Genomic DNA, 22,376 nt, shown 5'->3' with positions numbered 1-22,376 from the left:
GCTCTGTTGTCCTACCCTTTGCCCAGTTTCTGCTTCTCTCTCTCTCTCTCTCTCTCTCTCTCTCTCTCTCTCACACACACACACACACACACACACACACACACACACACACACAGCACCCTAGTCCCACTGGCATAAAAGATACTGCAGCGGACTGGTTGCAAGTCACACTTTATTCACGCGCCAAGAGGTCTGGGGAAGGTGGGGGGGGGGGGGGGGGCCTGGGCAGCAGACCAGGCCCCTGGGAAGGAGGAAATGGGGGGAGTTAGTTGGAGGGGTGGAAGGCGCCCCGCTGGTGCCACTGCATGTCACGGATGCGGCGCACAGACTGCACCTGGGGGTGGGGAGCCCCAAAGTCACTGCTGTCCTTGTAATCGCCCTTCTCCAGCAGGTACTGCAGCCCGCGGTAGCCAGGGTACTGGTAGCCGACCCACCTGCAGGCCCAGAGGCGGGAGGGAACATGGAGACAGAAGGAGAAACAGATGAAGAGAGAGGGGGAGAGAGAGAGAGAGAGAGAGAGAGAGAGAGAGAGAGAGAGAGAGAGAGAGAGGTCCACATAGAAACGGTGGACTTGATCGCTTGTGCTGATCTCTCCATCTCCTGAAGACTGAGCCTCCCAGTTTCACCCTGTAGCACCCAGCCTCTGCTTTCTTCCTTCTCCTGATGGGGAGCTCACTACCTCAGGAAGCACCTTTTGCCTGAAGGCCTGAGACTGGGGTCAGTGGAAGGAGTGATCTTGAGTTCACTGACGTTTAGAACAAGACAGGCCTCTTACCCCACCCCCAAGCCCAGCGGCAAGGCCGCAAGAGGAACCGGGCAGGGCTGCAGAGGCCCAGCTGAAGCCGCCACCATGAAGCGGGTGACTCGCTCTTTCCAGTACCTGATAGAGTCAGTCTTTTCCCCAGAAAACGTCACACAGCCTGGCCCACAGGGACCCGCCTGGCCGGCCCCGCGGACACCTCAGCTCTGCTCCTCAGTCTCGGGTCCCCGCGCGCCTGCACCCCTGCTGCTCTGGCCTCTGCAGGGTCCCTCCTGCTCACCAGGGGTGTCTCTGGACCCTGCAATTCCTGCTCTTTTTTGAGATCTCAGCTCACGGGTCCCTTCCTCAGGGAAGGAGCCAGATGTGTGTGATTCTTAAGTCACTTACAGTTGTCCCCGACTAGACTGTCAGCTACTCAAGGAGAAGCCAGGCCGCTCACACAGGGCCCGGCACGTGGTGGCACTCGGCGAATGGAAACATTGGATGAATCAACAGTGAGTGAAGGGGGCGATGCACACAGAACTATCCGCGCTCTTTCAGGAGCCTGACAGACCCCAGAAAGCCAGTCGGTGATGGTAAACTACCCCCGTGGGGAGAACAAAGTCTTGATTTATAGCATGCTCCCAATTCCCCTGGTGTACTTGTAATACTTGTAATGCTCCCACAATGGCTGATTGCAAGTTGCTAATGATTCAACCACCAGCTTATGAAAATTCTGAAAGATTAACAGTCGGCTCTTGCAAGCTGGTATAAGCCGGCCGCAGCATGCCACTGCCCGAGCCCACCCGTGGGCCCCTCTTACATCGAAAAGTCTCCCAGTGAGAAACCCCCCAGTGCTGGTGACCAAGCTTCACGTGCCAAAGAAGGTTAACGTGGTGGGAAACGACAACTCCTTTCACCCAAAACTCAAGAGTTCATGCATGATCAGGCCAGCAGGGCCTGCCCTGGCCGGGTAGTCCAGTGGTTAGAGCGCTGTCCCACTACGCCAAGGTGCGGGTTGGCTCCCCGGTCAGGGCACATACAAGAATCAACCAATGAATGCATCAATAAGCGCAACAACACATCGATGTTTCTCTCCCTCCCTCCCTCTTCCTTCCTTTCTCTTTCTCTAAAATCAATTGGGAAGATGAAAAAAAAAGGCCAGCGTGGGATGGGCTCCCTGCCTCACAGCTTAGTAGGACCACTCAGCTCATTCCCAGGCTCCTGCTACCACCCCTGTCTCTGCCCCCTGCCCCCCGGCCTCCCCACCAACAGGAACCTTGGGGTGAGGCTAAGGCCAAGGTCTCCCTCCTCCGAAGGTAAGGTGTTGCCCAGAAGGCAGGTCTGGGTGGGACTGCAGGGCTGAAAGCCACCACACGTGGCCGATGCATCCACGCCCAGCTTCCAATGCGAAGACTGACTGGGGGAGTGAGCAGGATCCCCAGGGCTCAGGGCAGGGCAGGACCTAGGACCCGGGGGCCCGGCTCCTGGCGCGGGGCGAGCCGGGCCTGGTCTGCACTCACGTGCCGCTCTGCACCCGCACGGAGGACACCTTCTCCTGGTAGCCGTGGGCGTGGAAGCTGGGCACGTCGTCGTCCAGGATCTCCATCTTCTTCCCCGTGAAGTTGGGGTTCTCGTAGAGGATGATCTTGGGCTCCTGGCTGTCCTGCTGACGGGGAGCGGGGGGGTCCATGCAGGGCAGGGGCCGGGGTGAGCCCTCCCACCATCCTCACGCCCTGGGGTTGGGGTCAGCAGCTACGCCATGGCCTCGGCCCAGGGCCCCACCACCCGCGTGTCTGTGACAATTGCCAATGAACAGCGGCTGTTTGTTGAGGTTCTATTGTGATGTAACGGACACTCCAGAGTCTACACTTCGGGGAATATTTGATTCTGAAATGTCATTTTCTCTCCCACAACCTCAACTCCCTGTTTAAAATAAATGCCAGCCAGGAGCTACACACACACACACACACACACACACACACACACACACACACGGCCCTATGGTGCCTCTAGGTGACGTGACATATGTTGCTTTCCTTCATCTCCACGTCTCTCCCCGTCCTCCTGCTCCTTTAATCCTTTCAGCCACTTGTGCCATTCGGCCAATGAGGAAACTGAGGCCCAGACAGGTCGAGTGACTTGCCCAAGGTCACACAGCTGCCAGTGCCAGAGCCACGTAGGAACCCAGGTGTGCAGAAGGCTGAGTCCAATGTTCTCCACTCTGCTGTCTGTCAGGCTTTGGGGAGAACTGGACAGGGCTGGGAAGGCTGGCGAGTGTGGCTGAGCCCTGCTGGGCTCTGTGTCCACCCCCAGTTCAAACACTAGGAAGAATCAGGACCAGAGAAAGGCCCACAGGCCACACGGGCTTGAGCTGAGAATAAGAGCTGAGCCGCTCTCCACCACAACCCACCCCGGAAGTCCTTCCCGTCTTTACAACGGCTACACGTGACTGAGCGACTGCTCTGTGGCAAGAGTTGTACATCCCTGGAAACACCGTCCACACAGAATAGAACGTGAACAGCGCCCCCCCTTGGATTTGAAGTCTTGTGAATGGAGCTCCATGGGGTTGTGCAGCTCTCAGACTAAGCATGATGGAATCTCAGGACAGGAGACGAATATCCCCATTTTACAGAGGAGAAAACTGAGGCTTGGGGAGAGGGGAGTGACTTTCTTAGGGTCACACAGCCAGGACGTCCCCTGCCAATCAGAAGGGGCACACTGCTGGAGGTGAAGGTTTCTATCCGGTCCCTAGACCCCTAACTCCAAGGCGATAGAGGAAGGAGGGTGAGGGGCAGGGGCTCACCACTTTGATGGGCCTCAGGGAGCTGAGGGAGTCCGTCCTCCGGCTGCTGGTCCACGAGTCCCAGCGGGGGTACTCCCCCTTCTCAAACACAAACTGCTCGCCCTTGCAGTTGGCTTGTTCGTAGCCCACCCAGCTGCAGTGGAGAGGGGGAGGGTGAGGGAGAGGGAGAGGGGGAGAGAAAAGAGAGGGAGAGAGAGAGAAGCTCACACCTGCTCAGCTCATCAAGGAATAGTAGCCCCACTCAAGTCCAAGTACAGCCAATCCAAGAGCACAATCACCTCAGTTATCCAGAACCCAGCACTACGCTGACTTCAACCATCTGGAAACCAAGCAGGAAATAAGCCAGACGGCCTGGCAGCAAATACAGACCTACAGGCCCATGCACGAGGGCCCAGGGTTTGCTGGAACGAACAGCCAGCTCTCAAAAGCAAACACAAAGCTCTGATGGTGGCATTTGCCAATTTCCCTGGTGTAAATGCTCCCACCATGGCTGACACGCACTTCCCAATGCCCGCACGCTGACAGGTGTCCGTGAGCTCTCGACAGCTGCTTCCTAAGGACCCGCTGCCTAGAGCAACATTGCCGGATGGAGCACATCCTCTTCTAAGAGCAGCAAGAAACAGGCTCACCCCTCCCTTTAACCACTTAGATGATCGCTCTGAACAGCCATTAGGGCTCCAGGCTGCAGGGTTCACCCTGGCAACGAACCGCCTCCACATGCCAGGCATTTCCAAGCGGTGTCTCCTTTACCCCACTCTCCTCTTTCCTCTATTAGTCACGTGTCCCCGGAAGGCAATCCTTGAGAGGACATTACCGGAGCCAGAGACAGACAATTCTCAAAAGGCCCCCGACCATGACTGTGGCCGGCTCCCTGCCTCGAGGAAGTGGCTGGCCTCCGGATCAGACTCTTCCCATGAGCCCTGCCCCTTCGTCCTCCAGGAGGGCATGGCCATCCTCATCCCACAGAGGGGGAAACTGAGGCTCGGAGAGGGGAGCCGCCCAGCCCAGAAAGTGGTGGAGGCAGGATCTGAACCCAGTTCTCTCTCTGACTCCAAAGCGCACATCCTCCCGCTAGGCTGCCGGGCCCCAGATCCTGGTCCCCCGATTGCCCCAGCCTGGCACCCTGAGGGGGGCGGCCTCCCCGGTACCTACGGTCCAGCCTGCACCAGCACGGAGCCGGCCTTGTCCATGCCCGTCTCCTTCAGGTTGGGGCAGGGCCCGCTGAGCTCCTGTGAGCGGCCCTGGAAGTTCTCCTGCTCGAAGATGATGATCTGTAACAGCGGGAGAAAGTCAGTCCCCGTTGCCACGGAGAAGAGGGAGAGCAGGGCGGTGGGTGGGAGGGGACTCAGGAGCCTCGAAGGAGGCTGCAGGCTTCCTCCCTGGGGTCCCAGCCAGCAGGTCTGCATTTCCAGTGAGCTCCCGGGCGGGGCTGGTACCACGGGTCTGCAGGGCACGGTAGGTGCAGCGAGATGCTCAACGGATGGAGTTTCTCCTGCTCCTGGGGGAGCTGGCCTCGGACCCCCGCCATCCACACCCGTAGCCCCGCATCACCAGGGAACCACACGTACCTGGCCCTTGCTTGATGCCTCAGAGGCTTCGCAGGTCTCCCTCGGGCCTCCCCCCAGGACTTCCCTTCCCTTGTCCCACCCGGTCCTCTCACCAGCCCAAGGCCTCAGAGCCACGTGCTAAGGGGAGGCCAGCTGCCACCTTTTATGATTCCAGAGAGCATCTGGGGCCCGGGGAAGGGGGGGAACAGGGAGCAGGGGTTTTCCAGCCACTTCCCCAGGGGCTGCCTCTGGATGAAGAAGGGGGCTCAGGGCAGCGGCCTCCCAGGAGGGCAGCCGTGCAACCCGCCCGGTCAGCAGAGGCTGGGTAAACGTGCCCCTCTCTCCCAGGCCGGGGATTAGCCACAGAAAGCCAGGGAAGGCAGGCCTGCCAGGGCTCAGAGACAAATCCCAGGGCTCCATTCCGCCTTTGCGGTCACTGACTCGATGACAGACGGTCAGGAGACACGGGCATCGGTGTCACCTCTCCCGCCTCCAGCTGTGCACCCCTAGGAAGCAGCTTGACTGCTCCGAGCCTCGGCCTGCCCATCTGGGAAATGGGGGATCGCTCCTATCTCACAGGGTCACCAAGATGAGTCAAGAGCATGGCAGTGAGGGGCAGGGGGACAAGGGCTGGCAGGGTGGAGAGAGCGAGGAACGGCAGCCTTTCCATTCGTTCGAAAGGCCCCAGAGAGCCGGGGAGCTATTGGCGTTGTGGTTCCTTGTCGACAAATGGACGCTAAAGTTTTACACGTTTCTAACCCTTTACACCTGCGCTGTCCACTAGCTACATATACCTTTTGGGCAGCGCTGTCCACTAGCTACATATACCTATTGAGCAGGGGCAACTGGGTCCGAAGGAAGATGTGTTATCGGCATAAACTACACATCAGGTTTGTAAGATTTAGTATGAAGACAATCATGTCACGCAGCTCCCTCATAATGTGCCTATTGGCTTCACATTAGACTGTATTGGGTTTAACAAAATACGGCGTGAAGGTTCATCTCATCTGTTTCTTTGCACTTTTTGAACGTGGCTACTAGGAAGCCGCTGATGACTTCTATGGGGCTCTGGTTTTATGTCGATTGGACAGAGCTGCTCTAAGTCACGTGACGCCGGCCTTTCTGCTGTTCCTCAAAGCCACCCAGCTCGCTCCGACCCCCGGGCCTTTGCACCTGCCGTGCCCACTGACTGAAATGCTCTCCCCTGCCCCGCTCCCCGGTTTTCACGTGGCTGCTCCCTGCCTTGACCTGGGTCTTTGTTTGAATGCCACCTCCTCAGAGAAGCCCTCTCTGAGCACCTTAGCTGTCACACCATGCCTCCTGCACCCCGACTCTCAGGAACCCTCACTCTATGCTTCTTTTTTAACACTTCTCACTCCTTGAAGTCATATAGTTACTGGTTTATTTATTGACTGTCTTTCCTCTAGAAAGTAAGCCCCTCAAGGGACAGAATGGGGTGACAGAGGGCAGTTCCGGGGTGGATGCCCTGCCCAGGCCCCAGTGCAGAGGGAAACAGAGGCAGCCTGGCGGACAGTTGAAGGCGGAGGTTTGGGTGTGACGAGCTTACACTGGGATAAGGACGTGGAGGGTGAGAAAGCAAAGAAGACACTGCTGGTAGCTGGCATCGGTGGACACAGCAGCCAGGCGTGAGGCCGAGTCTGTGCTTTGCCTCTTCACAATCACCCTGTGTCGTGAATTCAATTCTCTTTATGTTATGAATAAGGGAACCGAGGCTCGGAGAGGCCGAGAGGCTGGCCAGGGTCACACAGCAGTGTGGAGCCAGGACTCAAACCCCATCTCCCCTTCACAAGGCCTTTCTTAGCTGGGACGAGGGTCCACCCTGGCCCTAGGGGGCCCCCATGGACAATAGCGTGGGGGTGGGTGGGGGGTGGGGGGTGGTAAGGCAAAGAAACTTACGTCTCCAAAGCCGGAAGCTGGTGCTGGGATTCTGACCTGCCCGTGGTGGGCCCGGGAGGAGCCTTCACAATCAGCGCCCCCCCCCCCCCCGACCCCGCACCCCATGGAAATGGGGAGACTGAGGCACAGGGAGGGGCAGAGGCAGAGAGAGGGAGGCCCTGGGAGGCAGATGCCAACCCCACTCTATAGAAGGGAAACTGAGTCTGATAGAGGAGCTCTGCCAGGCCCCCCTGCACCCCTCCCACGTGGCACCTACCTTGGGGTTGAGGGGCTGTGGCTTGCCCGCTTGGGTCTGGTGGTCCGAGGCCATGGCGGGCTGTTCCGAGCAAGAATGACCTGGAGGACACGGGGGCGGGGGCGGGGGGGGGTGGGTAAACAGCAGTGAGGACCCTCCTGGGCCCTCGGCTTCCTCACCTGGGGGACCTCGGGCCCCAGCACTGCAGGCCTTGCCTTTATCTGCCTGGTCTCAGGCTGCCCTAGAGCTGAGGCTTAGAGCGCTGAAGCCTTTGCCCAGGTCACCTTGGCAGGAAGTAGTGGCATCTGGGATCGAACCCAGGCCTCCCAGTCTCCATCAGGGATGAGCACGCGAGGAAAAGGCCAGGCGAGCGAGAGAGGCATTCTTACCAGCGACACCGGCCCCCGAGAGCGCCTGTGAGGCCCGGCCGGCGGGAGGTGGCCTTTATACCTCCCCCCCGGAGTGCCCGTGCCAAGACTGCGGCCCCGGGGAAAGCAGGGCGAGAATGGGGGATTAAGCCCGCACCAAAGGCCAGGTCAGCAAATGCCCACAGACATTGTGTCTGCACAATAATGTCATTAGCTTTCAGATCTGGCCAGGCCAGGGCGGTCAGGCGGCCGGGCAAGGAGATGCGCGCTCTGCATGCATCAGCTGTCTGGCTGCCCGGGCCGGGGGCACGCTGGGTTCACAGCTGTGGGCCGTGGAGCCCTGGGGGAAGGCAGACAGAGGCAAAACTCAGTGACCCCGGATAGAAAATCAAGTTCAAGAGGGTGGTTTGGCAGAATCCAGCTTCATCCATCCAACACCCACTCACCAGCCGTCTGCGTGGTGCCGTGCTCTGTTCTAGAAGGTGGCGGCAGCCTGGACCGCCCTGGAGGGCTCAGGGGAAGAGAAGTCCTCTGGGTCCGGAGAAACCAGCCTGGGAGTCAGGTTGGGAAGACAGTTCCAGCAGGGCCAGGGCCTGGTGGCGCAGGGCGAGGAGAGCGGGCGAGGGAGCACCTGCTGCGCTTAGGGGAGGTGCTCCCAGGCCCCCAGGACCCTGAGGTTCGGGGAAACCCTGCTGTCCGCCCCGCCACGGCCTCTCCACGGCCTTTACGCTCCTTCCTTGCAGCCCCTCTGTGCCTTGACGACCCAAGGTCCGGCAGGAGAGGGGACAGCGCTGGGGCTTGGAGACGGGGTTCAAGTGAGGAGACCAGCTCTCCCCATCTTTTATGCTCCCGGCACATGCGCACACACATGCACGCGCACGCACACGGGCACACCCGTGCGCGCGCACCTGCGCCCGTGCACACACGCACGCGCACGCACCACCCACGCCCCAGCCCGCTAGCCAAGCTGCTCCCTCTCCAGCATGTCCCCCTCCCCGCCCCCCCCGCCCCCCCGCCCAGGCATCACGTTACTCTTGAATTTGCTGGATTTCCAAGGACAAGTGTCTGTCGCTGACCAGACGCCTGACAAGATGTGCTCTGTGCACACAGTGAGACGCCGCTCAGCCCCAGCATGGAAGGGAATTCGGGCCACGCTGCGACATGGATGGACCTGGCACACGTTATGCTGAGGGTAACAAGCCAGACACGAGGACAAGCGCCATGTCACCGCACTCGCGCGAGAGTCCTCGGGCAGTTCAAGTCACAGAGGCAGAAAGTGGAAGGTGGGTGCCAGGGGCGGCAAGGAGGGAGGGATGGGGGGCTGGTGTTTACCGGGGCGAGTTTCAGTTTTGCAAAAATGAAAAACCCTCTGGAGACGGAGGGTCATGATTGCACAACCACGTGGATGTGCCGAACCCCACCCAAGTGTACACTAACAACCGTTGAAATAGTCGATTGTAGGTTATATTTTACCGCAGTGAAGGCCAAGTCAACGCCCAGCCCTGAAACGCGCTCACTGTCCTGGGGGCTGGGAGCTGGAATCGAGGCCCGGGCAGGGCTGCTCTGTCTCCCACAGCTCCAGCCAGAATCCTCACCTGGCTCCCGCAGCTTCTGGAATTCTCCTGCAGTCCTTGGTGGGGAGAGGCATCACTGTCAAGTGGCCGTCTTCCATCGTCTTTCCTCTGTGTGTGTCTGCCGCCGTGTCCAGGTTTCCCGTCCTATAGGGACGCCTGTCCTACTGGATCCAGGCCCTCCCTGTAACTCAGTTACCTCTGTCCACACCCTGTGTTCAAATAAGGTCACATTCTGAGTATTGGGGCTTAGGACTTCAACGTGCCTTTTTGGGGACACAATTCAACCCATAACAGATGTCAGATAATATTTGCTGAATATTTGATGGATTCAAGACCTGGCTGCGTCTTAGTAAATAAGAACTGCTAACATGTAGGTAGTAAGAGATCTTATCACCAGGCAGGCACTGTCTCTGCACTGAGCTCTTCCCATCCTCCCAACAAGTCCAAGAGGTAAGTGTTGCATTTACCCATCATTCCATTTTAGAGGAAGTTGAGGCTCAGAGAGATCAAGCAACTTGCCCAAGGTTGCACAGTCAGCGAGGAGCAGAGGTGGGCTTTGTGGATTGAGCCCCTACTAAGCTCATTGAAGGAACCTCTGTCTGCTGTCTCATTAAACTCCATTCTCACAACCATCTTTAAGGAGATATGAGTATCTCCTATTACAGGTGAGAAGCTGAGGCTTAGAGAGGTTAACCTGTCCAAGGTCACACAGCAAAAAAGTGGTAGAGGCAGGATTCAAACTCAGAACTCAGGGTTCTTGAGACTCCAGAGCCTTCACCCTATGCTGCTTCTCTCCTCTTACCTCACTTTTCTCACCTGCAAATGGAAGTTTCCTTCTCTTTCAAATTCGTAAGAATTCAAATATTGTAGCGTTTATAATTATACCCTTTGTAAAATGAGCCCACCGTGAGAAGCCCGCAGTAGAGTTTCTAACCCATAGAAAGCGCTCCGTGACTGTACCTCTTCCTTTATTCATTATTGTTGCACCTACACGGACTGCAGTCGTTTCAAAGCCTTTTATGTTTATTCCTTCTTCATTCCCTCACTCCAAGGTGTGAGGCCAGAGGTTGTCGGAAACCTGGGCATTCTCTGCACTCATTCATTCATTCATTCATTCATTTCCACATCCTGAGCACCTATTGCGTGTCAGCTGTGGACTCAGTAGGGAGGGACTTACTGGTGCTGCAAACACAACATCGACATGGGCGCCAGGACTTTCCAGGACGGGGAGGAAGGCTTGGGAAAGTACACCCGAGGGCAGGGAGCTGGGGTGTTTGCACACCAATCCCTATTGTCACCGGATGACAGCTGCTCCTCGTTGGCATTAACTCCCCGGAACTGCAGCCGCCCCGGGAATGAAGGCATGCAGATGTTGGCAGCTGGAAGTGGCCCTCACACATCAATGCTGTCAGTTCTGAGGGATATGGGGAAGCATCTACAGGATCTATGGACAGCCAGATAAGACATCCAGGGTAAGGCTGGGGGGTGGAGGGCAGCCGGTAGCAGGAAGTAGGAAGAAGCCCCCAAGGGAACCAGGAGGGGGATGCATCCGCTGAGGCTCGCCAGCTGCGACACCTAGAAGGCCCGCGGGCCTGCCACCCAGCTCCCCGGGGTCCGGGCTCCAGTCCTGTCTCCAGGAGCCCTGCTCAGGCCGGGTCCTGCTCTCGGATTCCGGGAGCCGGGCCACAGAGCCTCGTTCCCTTGTGTCCACTTGTCCCTCATCATCGGGTCACGGGGAGTGTCGGCTCCACTGGGCCATGAACAGGCCTCTCTCTGAGGGGGAGGAGGGGTGGCCCAGGCAGGAGCGAGGGCTGAGGGACGGGGGTGGCTGCCATCCACACTGGGTGCCCCTCCCCAAGCCTGAGGCCCACCCCCCCTCCCAGCTCTCCCCTCCACACCACAGTAAAAGTAATTCAAGGCGATTTCTTGACTATGCGTATTTTTAAAAAATCTTTATTGTTGAAAGTGTTACATATGTCTCCCTTTTTCTCCCATTGACCTCTTCTAGCCCGCCCCCACCCCCCACCCCAGGCCTCCATCACCCTATTGTCGCTGGCCCTGGGTTATGCATATAGGAACACACTGACTATGCATATAAAAAAATATATATATATACAGGCTGAGGTCACTGAAGTCCGCTGTATTCTTTTCAACACTCTCCTGAGCCCCCCGGCTCCCACGCACCAGCTGTCACTCTTACTGCTCTCATACTCAGCACACAGTAGGTGCTCAGTGAACAGTGTTGGGTAAATTATTATCAGGGAGAGGTAGCACTTTTCAAGGCTAGTCCCCCAGATCACAAGCCCACCAGGGAGCTGTGGTCACCGACAAAGGGAAGGTGACCCTAATTTGCATTAACAGCTCTGGAGCCCAGAAGGGGGAGGTGATGCGCATGCTCCCCAGGCATTACTCAGGCCACACCCAGAGAGCCGCTATGTCACCTCCTCCCCCTTGTGCAGAGGGAAAAACATCTGAGCATCGCATCGGTCCAAGGGCTGAGAGATGTTCGGAAAAGGAGTGAAGACTTCGATGGGGACAGGCAGGGGAAACAGACTTTGCCTGACTTTTTAAAAAGATAAGACTTTCTATACAGCGACGCCTCCTGGGAATCCGGGGGCCCAAGAGCACAAGCGAGCGGACACTGGCCTCATGAGGGCGCTCTCTCGGGCTCTGAGCAAGGATGGAGGAGCAGTGGCTCGAATGAGGGAACATCTAGGAGACAGTGAACAGAGCTCTGTCTGCAGTCAGAAGCGTGACGGCCCGGAGGCCGGATGGGGCAGGGGCATGAGTGGGGGTTGGGGCCCTTATGTCCTGTTGACGGCCCGGACGCTGGCCACCTGGTCCTGGAAGCCGTGAGCCCAGAGGCAGGGCCCGTCGTCGTCGTCCACTATCTCCATCTTGCAGGCCCCGAAAGCCAGGCTCTCAAACAGGTAAAGCCTGTGATCCGGACCGTCCTGGGGGGCGAGGTCTTGGCATGAGTGGCTACTTCCGGGCCCAGAGCACGGGTCAGGGCTCCAGGTGCAGGGAGGAGATAGTCACCCCAAAATGACTCCCACCCCAAACCCCCTGCCATCTAATAAGCCGGCACAATCGTTCGGGTCAGACATGATGAGGGCCTTCCCAGGCCTGGTCTGCACTGGCCAAGCCCTGGGCCAAGCTTGTGACATGAGCTGGTCTGACCAGCTCCCTGCACGTCCCGCTTCCCAGCGCTGCCTGCAGGGGGCAGCAGCTGCACTCACCATGTGCACAGGCCGGAGGGACAGGAGGCTGTTGCTGTGGTGGCTGTTGGACCAGGCATCCCAGCGAGGGTAGTTCCCCTTCTCCAGCATAAAATGCTCCCCGTGGAAGCCCTTGTGCTCAAAGGCCAGCTACCTTCAGGCGAAAGAGGCCCGGCTCACCTCTGCAGGCGAGGGAGGACCCAAGTCTGGTGAGAGAAGAGCCCGTAGCTGCTGGCACTGCCTCACTTTGTTCCCTGAGGACAGTTCACACCGAGAGGCCCTTCCTGGGGTGATCATGGACAGTGCGGCTGGTTCCGGCCCCTTAACTTGGGGTGCAGTCACCACCTGCTAGGGGTGTAAGGGGAAGACAGAGGTGGGCAGCCTCCATGGGGGCAGGACCCCGGGGACCTATGGTGCACCAGCACTGTCACCGAGTTCTCCCCTCGGCACTGCTGCCATTCGCGATGGGCCCATTCTTTGTGATGGGACCGTCCTGTGCACGTAGGATGCTGAGTAGCGTCCCAGCCTCCACCCACTGGCTGCCCAGAGCAGCCCCCGCCCCTCCATGTGACAACCAAACATGTGTCCTGTCGCTGCCAGATGTCACCTGGGGAGCTCCATGCACCCAGGAGAACCACTGCCTTAACCTCTTGCCCTGGTGTCGCTATCACCACCCCATGGCAGAGAACCGAGGCTCAGGGATGGCCCACGGCCAGGAGGCGGCAGAATGAGGAGTCGGCCCCACGCTGAATGGAAAACCAGCTGTGTGTCCAGGACCCCAGCCCCTCCCGCTGCCTGGCCCCAGCTCAGCAAGGACAAGAGCCGGATGCAGCGGGTGGCGGGCGTGCACGCCTGGGCGCCCATTCATTCACACGGACATCCATTTCTCCAGTGCAACTTGCACCAAAGCTTTATTTCTGTTTCCATGGTCTGAATGCAACATCTTTGTACATGCAAAGGTCATCTCGTCTGGGGGCAGTTGGCCGGCTTCCCAACTGCTCTCGATGTGCGTATGAAACTCTTTACAGTTACAAAATATAAAAGCACTTGTCAATGTCCAATACTCGGTGAGTCCGGGGAGCCCCGTGGTTTCGACGTTAAAAATATAGGCTTTTTTCTAGGTGAATTGTCAGTCACACGATTCGAGGTTCCCTCTGGGGTTGGATAAAGTGCCTCTCGCCTCCTCCCGTGCAGAACTCCAGGGCTGGCGAATTCTAAGGCAACTGCGAGGATGCCAGCGGGCCGGAGCTTAGCTTTCCCACACGCCCGACTGGGTTCCTTCTCTGTCGGGACTCAACGCTCTGACGAAGGGACCCGGAAGAAAGGCTAGGAAAATATACAGTCTACGTCTATGTATTTCCACTCCCCCGTCTTACAAAGCATCTGAGGATCAAAATCAGGCGGGAAGTGCTGGACTTCCAGAATATTGGTTTGATTTAGGAAACAGCTCCGTACAAAATGTCGCCCGTAACACAATATATGACTTTTGTCAGCCCCCTATTTACAGGATCTATAAGGCCATGTGGAGTGAGATCGTGAAAAAGGCTCAAGTTCTTCTGTAGACAACGGCGTCGTATTTCTGCGCGGGCGCGGTGCCACCAGAGATGGTCCACAAGTGCCTGTCTGACTCGCGGACGGTGCTTCCGGAGGATGGCACAGGCTGTCCATCAGGGACGCGACCTCCCACGGCTCCACGGACGGGCTGGGAGGTCCCACCCAGAGCGCTTTCCCCCCGCCTCCCCCTCCGACAGGCCCATCCCAAATGCTAGTTCATACAAAGGCGGCCGGCGTCCAGCTCCCTGTTAAGGGACAGGGCTTCCGGAGGGGCCGCAGGGGCTGAGGGGGAGAGCCCTCTCTGTGGGTGGACGCCGTCTTCCACGCAGGACCGAGTCACCTTTAAGAAAGCATTTCGTTCTGCAGGTGACCTGCCCGCACACCCGTGGACACTTAGCTTTGCAGTTATGCCCTGAGCCGGGGGCAACCCGGGGTGCCCGGCGGGAAATGGAAAAGCGGGAATGGACAAGGCAGCTCTCAGCACCAGGTGGGCAGCTCCTTTGAGAAATGACGCCAAGGGCTTTCCTAAACCCCTTGCGCAGCCTCTAAGGTTTAGGATCTCGGGCCTGGGCCTCGTCTAGTCTCGCTCCTTCGCAACATCTGGAGTTGGCCTCACTTCCCGGGATGCACAGAAGGAAACACATCTGTCCGAGAGCACAGGGCGTGGCTGGTCCCCCTGGAAAACATCCCCATCTGATTGTCCTGGCCCCCAACCCTAGGCACCTGAGGCCGCCATCCCCAGCGTCCCAAACCCCAAGAGGTCTCCCGGCCCCGGCATTTCTCTGGTGGCACCGTCATCCTCCGCAGCACTGATGCCGGAGGCCATGCCGGGAGGTTCACAGGCCAGAGGCCTCTGCCTCCTTAGACAAGAGACCACGAGGAAGGGGCTCCACTGGGGGGAACATACAGACTTGTCAAGAGGTCCTCTGTCAAGATGCTGATGTGCAAAGGGTCAAAGGGTGTGTGTGGAGAGGGAGGGGGGTGAGAGGGAGGGAGCGGGGAGGGAGGTGGCTAAGATGGTGCATCCGTAGCAATTGGCCTTTTGTGCAAGACTCACTAAGAAGAGCCACGGGCTCAGGGGAGGAAGGAGAGAGGCGGGCAGGGCTTGACTGTGTACAGATGATTAAGGCATATTCAGTTAGTGTAAAGGAGACAGATTTTCAAGGGTGACCCCAGGCTCACTCGGGAAACTGGAACACAAACCCTTGCTTTGCCCCAAAGAGCTCACCCCGTTTAGAAAGAGGAGCACACACCCCAGTGGCCCACCTGTCTGCACAGGCCCGGACGTCAATCCCTCTGACCTGGATGCACTGACCCCAAGGGGTTCCTGAGGCGGGGGGGAGGGGTGCACTGGGAGGGTCCCTCCTGACCCACTGTGATTGTCTGCTCTGCATGGAGAGAGGAGGCAGCAGGAAATGGAAGAAGTTGGGAGAATGTTCAGTCTGCTCTAGTCAGTTGAAAGTGGTGGTCTTTGTGTGTCTTAATCACCATGGAATCAACTGAACTTTTAGTTCCAGTCATGGGGGGGCGGGGGGGTAGAGGGAGGGTAGGCAAAAGATCTCCTTTTCATGTGTTTTTCTTTCCTGTCGGGTAAACTTGGGCTAAAACAGAACAGAGAGTTGTGCATGGTGAGTGCGATACACTCACTGGACAGAATGGGCCACTTCCTGCTGCCTGAGATGGTCCCAAGGGGCCCTTCCCACCTTCAGAAGGACAAAGAAAGCAGCAGCTGAGGAAGGAACTAGCAGTGCCCTAGGGGGCCTCCTGACCAGGAGAGCCACCACATCAACGCTGTTAAAGAGCACGAGCAACAAAAGTCTACCAGCAGCTCCTGGAGAAATTCCATCCCCAAACAGCCAGAGAGAACGGATTAACTCAGCGAATGAAGGGGACACAGCTATGATCAAGCAAGGCCAGACCTCCACACGCAGATGCACGAGGCTTCCAGACCCACAGGATGGGTGGGCGACAGGGTCCAACCAGTGCCCATCGGTAAGCAGCAAAGCTCAGCCCGCAGGACTCAGGGAGGGCGCTCCGGTCACTGTCTGCGGTGCTGAAGCGAGCCGCTCCCCAGGGCACAGGCTGTCTTACCCCAGAGAAAGACGACTGCTGTCCCCTTCTCCCCACCCCCAAGAGGAGAGCGGAGGTAAAGGGAGATGATGTGAAAAGAGTGATGGGCAGACACACAGACTCCTGAGAGGTGGCTGGGAAGGGAGGTATGCTTTGACACCACTTGCAAATATTGGGATTTATGAAGATTTTCACCTTTTGGGGAGTTGCGGGGGGGGGGGGGGTGTCTATACCTAGCCAATGCTGTGTATGTGTCTGTGAGAAAACTGAGCCCCAGGGCCCCTCGGCCACCACCAGCCACCCTGTGAACTCCCCAAGCATCTCTCTCTCCAAAGGGCGTCTCCCAGGGAAGGTTGGCACAAAGTTTATGGCGACTGCAGGCAGGTGGCCAGCAGGCATTTCTGGGATGTTTGCTGGGGCCTTGGGCTTCGCAGGTGGAGGAGGCTGGTGTGGAGGATTCCCAAAGAGAGGGACAGAGGAGAGACAGCAAGAAAAAGAGGCAGGTAAACCTCCGCTCCGCCACCCAGCACCCAGCACCCAGCGCTCTGTCCGCGTCCCTGGCCTGGGGAGCTCCCCTGCCGAGAAGGGCTTTCCGCAAGACCCCGCCCTTCATCCGGACCTAAAAAGATGGTGGATGCAGGGGGAGGGTTGGTAGAAGGAAGAGGTGAGTAGAAACACAAGAGCCCCTCATCCCTGTATCTGCTCAGCGAGGCCACTGCGGACCGGCTCTTCCCGTAGCGCAGGCAGTGATGGAGGTCAACGCTGGGAAAATCCCCAGGCGGGTCTGACGGGTGGAAAGGCACTGCCACGGGGCTGCAGCTTATGACCCCGGAGGCCAAGGGACAGGTCCCTCCACAGAAACCAGAGCTCACAAGGGCAAGAAACCAGGGAGACACACAAGTGACAATCAGAATGTCTACAAAAAGCTCGGATAGGGACAAGGTAACCTGAGATGACCAGATACTCCCGGCAAAGCAGCCACGCCTCTCTCCTCCGGTTCCTCAATGTGAAAGCTTATATACACGTCCATGTTCAAGGGAAACTGGCTGCATTATTGCTTCATCACCTTCGAAAGCAAACAAATGTGACACGCAAGAAAAGAGGCCAGCTGTGCACATGGCCCCTGGGAAGGATAAATACAGGAAGGGGACGCTTAACATCAGAACTTCTGAGCCTCCGAGAGGGAGGGGAACTGGCCGAAAAGCAATCAGGACGCCCGCCCGGCGGTGCTGCCTGGACACACCAGCAGGAAACGAGCGGCTTCTCCTTTCCTGGAAAGTCCTCTTGGGAAGACCTGCCCTGGGAGGGGAGAAGGCGCTTCACAGTTCGGGTGCTTTCCAGAACAGACCCGTGCTCCCACAGCTGCTGCTGACGTGGGCGGAAATGCACTTTTACATTAAAAACCGCAACAAAACTGCCCACATGGACATTTCTGGGCAGCCTGGCTTCTTTCCCAGCCTGGAGTGCTGTCTGGGAGGCGTGCAGGTGCGTGAAGAGGGAGCCTTTCCGCCTGATCTGGTCCGATCTGGTCCATCCTGAGAGCCTGCGGAGGGTGGAGCCCGGACAGCGTCTGCCCTGACCGGAAGGCGGGGCCCAGGCAGGTGACCGCTGTGCAGGAGGGAACGGCGGCAGCGCAGCCTCGTCTTGGGGGTCTGACAGTTAAGGCTTCTGTTCATGAGACGTGGCGGTGTCCCCGTCTGGAGAGGAAGGGAGAGCCCTGTCAGTGGGGGGAGCAGGAGCCCAGTTACTCTAGCTTCAGGCCTCAGGACCTTTGCTGGGACAAGACAGCCACGCCGCAGGCCGCAGGCCGCAGGCCGGGAAGGGTGACGTGGGGTTGTTGCTGTTTAAGGCCTGGGACGTGGAAGGTGGCGGGCGGCTGAATGCGGTGGATGGAGGTGACACTGAGTCAGGTCGGGGTTCCAGCCTCAGCGTCCTCACGTGGGTGACTGGAGCCTAACTGAGACATCACCTGCACAGCTCGAAACACACACAAACAGGCTCCATCCCTCATCCAAACCCTGGAGCACAGCTTCACTGCAGAATTTAGAATTCCTTTTGGAGTTTATGATACACAAATATATACCCATATATGCTTATATCTAAATATAAAGATGTAAATATTGTGTAATATATGCAACACCCATAAGCAAGCACACAGTATGCCTGCAGCGTCACGTATGGGTGTTCACAGAAAGAGGGGAGAGAGCCTAAGCAGCATTAAATCCACGCAGGGCGGGTTCGGCCTCTGAGAGGTAGATGCTTCCTTGTCAGAGGGCTCTGGTTTCCGCCTGTGGACGCGGGGGGAGGCGGGGGCAGGGAGGCAGGCAGAGGTCTGCTGTGCTGTGCCTCTCAGAGCAGCTTTTCTGGGCGGGGACCGTGTGCTCCCATCCTGAGGATGCACAGGAGGCACTGGAGGTGCAATCGCAGGGAGCTCCTGGACCACTCGGCCGCCTGCTGCTCTCAGCCCATTTTACAGACGGGAAACTGAAGTCCAAGGTGTTCAGCCGTTTGGGACCTATACTAGGCCATATCAAATCGTGTGTTTTTTTTAATCTTTTTTTTTCCAAACTAATTTTTAATTATACAGGGAGTATATAAATATAGATTGGGAACCTTTCAGATTAAGCTGATCTTCGATGTCCTGCTCTCTCATGTTATAAAAGGGGACGGAGACACAGGAGAAGGGCCAGCCAGGGGCTGGGTTAGCCCTGCCACTCCAGGTGGCACAGCTGTGACTGATCCCTAAGAGGAAGCAGGCATTGCCACACCCTTTACAGGACCCACAACACCCACACCCACAGTATTCCTTCTCCCTCCGAGGGTACAACATCCCACATCTCTGAACCTATGCCTTCTCACCACCCACGTTCCCTATCCCTTGAGTTGCAGGCTCCGTCCAGGTCTCCCCCACCAGAGCCCTTCCTACCTGGTCAAGCTTGATTCTCATACAGGCTTTGCCTCTTCTTAGATTTCAGATCCTTTAGCCACTGGGGTGAGGTCTCTTCTGATCTAAAACCACAAAGCCCGGGAGAGTCAAGTGTGAGCGAGAACGAGGGCACCCTGCAGGCAGGGCTGTGAGGTACCCAACTCTCCATCTGCTGTCCAAGGTGAACGCTGAGCAGGGCACTCACAGATGGCAAACATGCCCATGCTCACATGATTGACAGGCAAGAAACAGCAATTAACCAAAGCACCCAACAACGGGAATGTTAAATAAACCCTGGTACATCCACTGTACGAAATAATCTGCAGCTATACCGTCAATGCTTATATAAAATTATTTCCATCCATTCATCCTGCCATCTCTCTACCCAGGTAAATTCTGTGGTGGTTCATTTTATGTGTCAACTTGGCTAGGCTATGGTGCCCAAATATATGGTCAAACATCACTCCAGGTGTTTCTGTGAAGGTATTTCTTTTAGATGGGATTAGCATTTAAATCAGTAGATTATGAGTCCAGCAGGTCACCCTCCATATTATGGGTGGGCCTGACCCAATCAGTTGAAGATCTTAACAGAAAAGGACTGGCCTTCCCCGAAGAAGAGGGAATTCTGCCAACAGATTGACTCTGGGACTCAACATCAGATCTTCCCTGGGTCTCCTGCCTGCCAGCCTGCTCTGCACATTGTGGTCTTGTCAGGCTCCAAAATCATGAGACAATTCCTTCATATACATCTATCTATCTATCTATCTATCTGTCTCGTACATATAAGACGTGACTTATGCTGATCTCAGAGAAAGCTCCAGACCCTGTGGTCCTGGAGGGCTCAGCCTGGAGGGCTCAGGGAAGTTCCTGACCTGCCTGGGGTGGGGGTGGGAGGTCTGTGAGGAAGGAGAGCCTCCCTGGGCAGACCAAGGAAGCCTTGTCTCATGGTGAAGCACAAGACCAGGCCTCCAGTGGTACCTCTGAGACCTGGCCTGGGGGCTCCCCCAGCTGCGACGCTGACTCTGGAGCCAGGCCTGCAGCTCTGGTGTCCCCAGAGCAGGACAGGCACCATCTCAGCTGTGGCCTTGTCCCTCTCAACCTCGGGTCCTTTTCCCTGCCACCCGCTCTGTGCTCCAATAACACGCACTCCTTCCGGCCTCTGGCTCTATCAGGTCTCCAGGCCTTTGTACATGCCATGACTTCAGCCCGGGACCCCTCACGCTGCCACCTCTGTGGACACCATGACTCAGCTCAGGTGTCTCCTCTTAGAAACCCTTCCCACACCTTTCTTCCTTAAGTCTAGCTCGCCAGTTTGTCCTCTATGACAGGGTCAAATCAAGAATCAGACTGTAAATGTACTTGGGGGGATGTAGGGTGTTTGTTACAACCAGTCAGCTCTGCAGCTGCATCAGGAAAGCAGCAGCAGACAAACCATAAATGAATGGGTGTGGCTGTGTGCCAATACAACTTTATTTAAACAAAAAGACAATGAGCTGAAATGGACCTGTGGCCTATAGTTTGAGAGCCCCTGCTCTATCATAGCACTTATTATATGACAATGTCAGCATCATGAATAACCCCTAGCTTCTCTGTGTTAACAGGACCCCTAAGAAGAACTCCACTATCCTTTATTGAGCATGTCTATAAGCAGTGCCCACACTTCCTCCTTTATCCTCAGTCATTCAGCTCTAAAACCCAACAGGCAGCCGCCCTCCCCCAAATTACACCCCCAAGGGGGCAGGGCACTCAACCCCAAGACCCCTCACCTCTCGTCCTTCTCAAGGCTGGTGGGCAGCACACGACTGCCAAGCTGGAAGGGGGACTTGGGGGTTCTGGGCTGGGGGGCCCAGCTGGGGGCCTCGCTGGGACTGTCCGCCTCTGGCCTCTTGTGCAGCTGCGCCTGGGAGAGGAGAGAGCTGAGTCTGTAACCACCTGTTGCCCGGAGAGGGTCCCATCCCACGGCACTGCCACTGCACGGTGATGCCGGGGCCTCCACAGGCAGGAAGCCCCGGGGCAGGGGGGATGCTCGCTGACCCGGGGTGGGGGGTAAGAATCGGTGGCCAGGCCTGCAGCCCTGAGGTGGGGCCACCAACCCATCCTGCAGGTGCAACTCAGCTCTGTCAGCTGCATGCTCCTGCATCCATTTGAATAAGAGGAAGCTTTTGGACTGACGGATTCCCACAGGAAGAAGGCAGGGTGGATTCTCACCCATATTTGGAGGACAATGGAAAGGAGGGAGGGGGGGAGGGAGGGAGAATTATGGGGCCTGCTCTTTCTGTTTTTTTTGCTACCAGGGCCGTGAGTGGCTCCAGGTGCGAGGTGTCGTACCTTGAGCATGGCCGGGTCGATGCCCGGAAATGCGGGCATCCTCTGGGGATGGCTGCTGGGTGACCTCTCGGACCGCTTCTCCTCTTCGTCGGACTCTTCTCTCCTGGGGGATTTCTCTTCTGTTGCAATGAAAAGGGAGCTGATGGCATTGGCAGGCCCCGTGCACTGAGGCTCGGGTTCCAGATGCTCTGCACATAGACCCTCGGGCAATCCTCACACCAGCCCTGACCATCTGGGCATTCCTGGGCCATCTGACAGGAGGACACACTCAGGGCTTGCTTTCCTGACCTTCCTTCTCCACAGGCACGAGACGGGTGAGGGAGAGAGAGCCCTCCAAGCATTTAAGGTGTCTGGTCAGAAACTGCGCCCCTCACTCAGCTCCAAGCTGGTCTGACAGCCTACTGTTTGCCAAGTGAACACAAGTCCCTACAGTAGTAGCCTGTAGGGGACGAAGGCTGTCTATGTGTACAGTGGGGAGGTCCCTGCTATGGTTTCCATTACAAGATTTCGCTTAAAACTCTCCCATGGCTCTCTAACTACAGAAAAAGCCTAACTCCTTGGCAAAGAATCATGACTTCCCACGACTTGGCCCCACCTACTTTTCCAGCATAATTCCTGCTACTACCAGCTTTAACCACTTAGAGGGGCACCTGCAACACACACAGAATGTTCTTTCCACACCTCTGCCTCTCTGGTCCTGTTAATATTTCTTTCTGGAATACCCTTCACTGGCTAATCCCTACCTGCCCTTTAAAATGCAGCCAAAGATATCCTCAGAGGAAAATGCGTAGCCTTAAAATAATTCACTAGAAACCAAGTAAGACTGATAAATAAACTGATCTTTTAACTGAAAAATCTAGAAAAAAAGACCAGCAAATAAACCTGAAGAGAGTATAGGATGAATTTAATAAGGATAAAAGCAGAAATCATGAAACCCTGTTAAGTTGTGGCCCTGTCCCTTGTAACCTGCAGAGCCCCAATTAATATATCATCCCTCAAAAAGAATTTTTTTACTTAGTTCCTAATAAGCTGTGCAGAATAAGAAATCACAATTTCCTGTATAATTATGTTCTAATATCCTATAGCCTTCAACT

The 22,376-nt window shown here is 56.8% G+C and overlaps 2 protein-coding genes across 2 annotated transcripts in view; both read right to left on the bottom strand.

The window, feature by feature from the left end:
* Positions 1-265: 265 nt before the first annotated feature.
* LOC138997812 (beta-crystallin B2) lies at positions 266-7,334 on the bottom strand. The gene is made up of 5 exons (XM_070399691.1): positions 7,266-7,334; positions 4,698-4,816; positions 3,546-3,678; positions 2,263-2,405; positions 266-434 (listed from the first exon to the last, which is right to left on the bottom strand). Exons 1-5 carry the CDS (start codon positions 7,317-7,319, stop codon positions 266-268), a joined length of 618 nt encoding a protein of 205 aa, XP_070255792.1. The 5' UTR covers positions 7,320-7,334.
* Positions 7,335-13,287: 5,953 nt separating this feature from the next.
* The window catches only part of KIAA1671 (KIAA1671 ortholog), a 119,940-nt gene continuing 110,851 nt past the window's right edge, over positions 13,288-22,376 (bottom strand). The window contains 4 exon segments of the mRNA XM_070399757.1: positions 13,288-17,725; positions 18,955-19,037; positions 20,721-20,854; positions 21,283-21,401. Of these exon segments, the coding sequence (XP_070255858.1) occupies positions 18,959-19,037; positions 20,721-20,854; positions 21,283-21,401 (332 nt within the window). The 3' untranslated portion in view covers positions 13,288-17,725; positions 18,955-18,958.

This window comes from Myotis yumanensis, unplaced genomic scaffold, assembly GCF_028538775.1.
Source record: "Myotis yumanensis isolate MYYU_CA2020_CCGP unplaced genomic scaffold, mMyoYum1.0.hap1 SCAF_19, whole genome shotgun sequence".
In the NCBI taxonomy this organism is placed as follows: Eukaryota; Metazoa; Chordata; class Mammalia; order Chiroptera; family Vespertilionidae; genus Myotis; species Myotis yumanensis.
The sequence above is the reverse complement of the archived record's forward strand: the minus strand, read 5'-3'. Positions and strand labels throughout refer to the sequence as shown.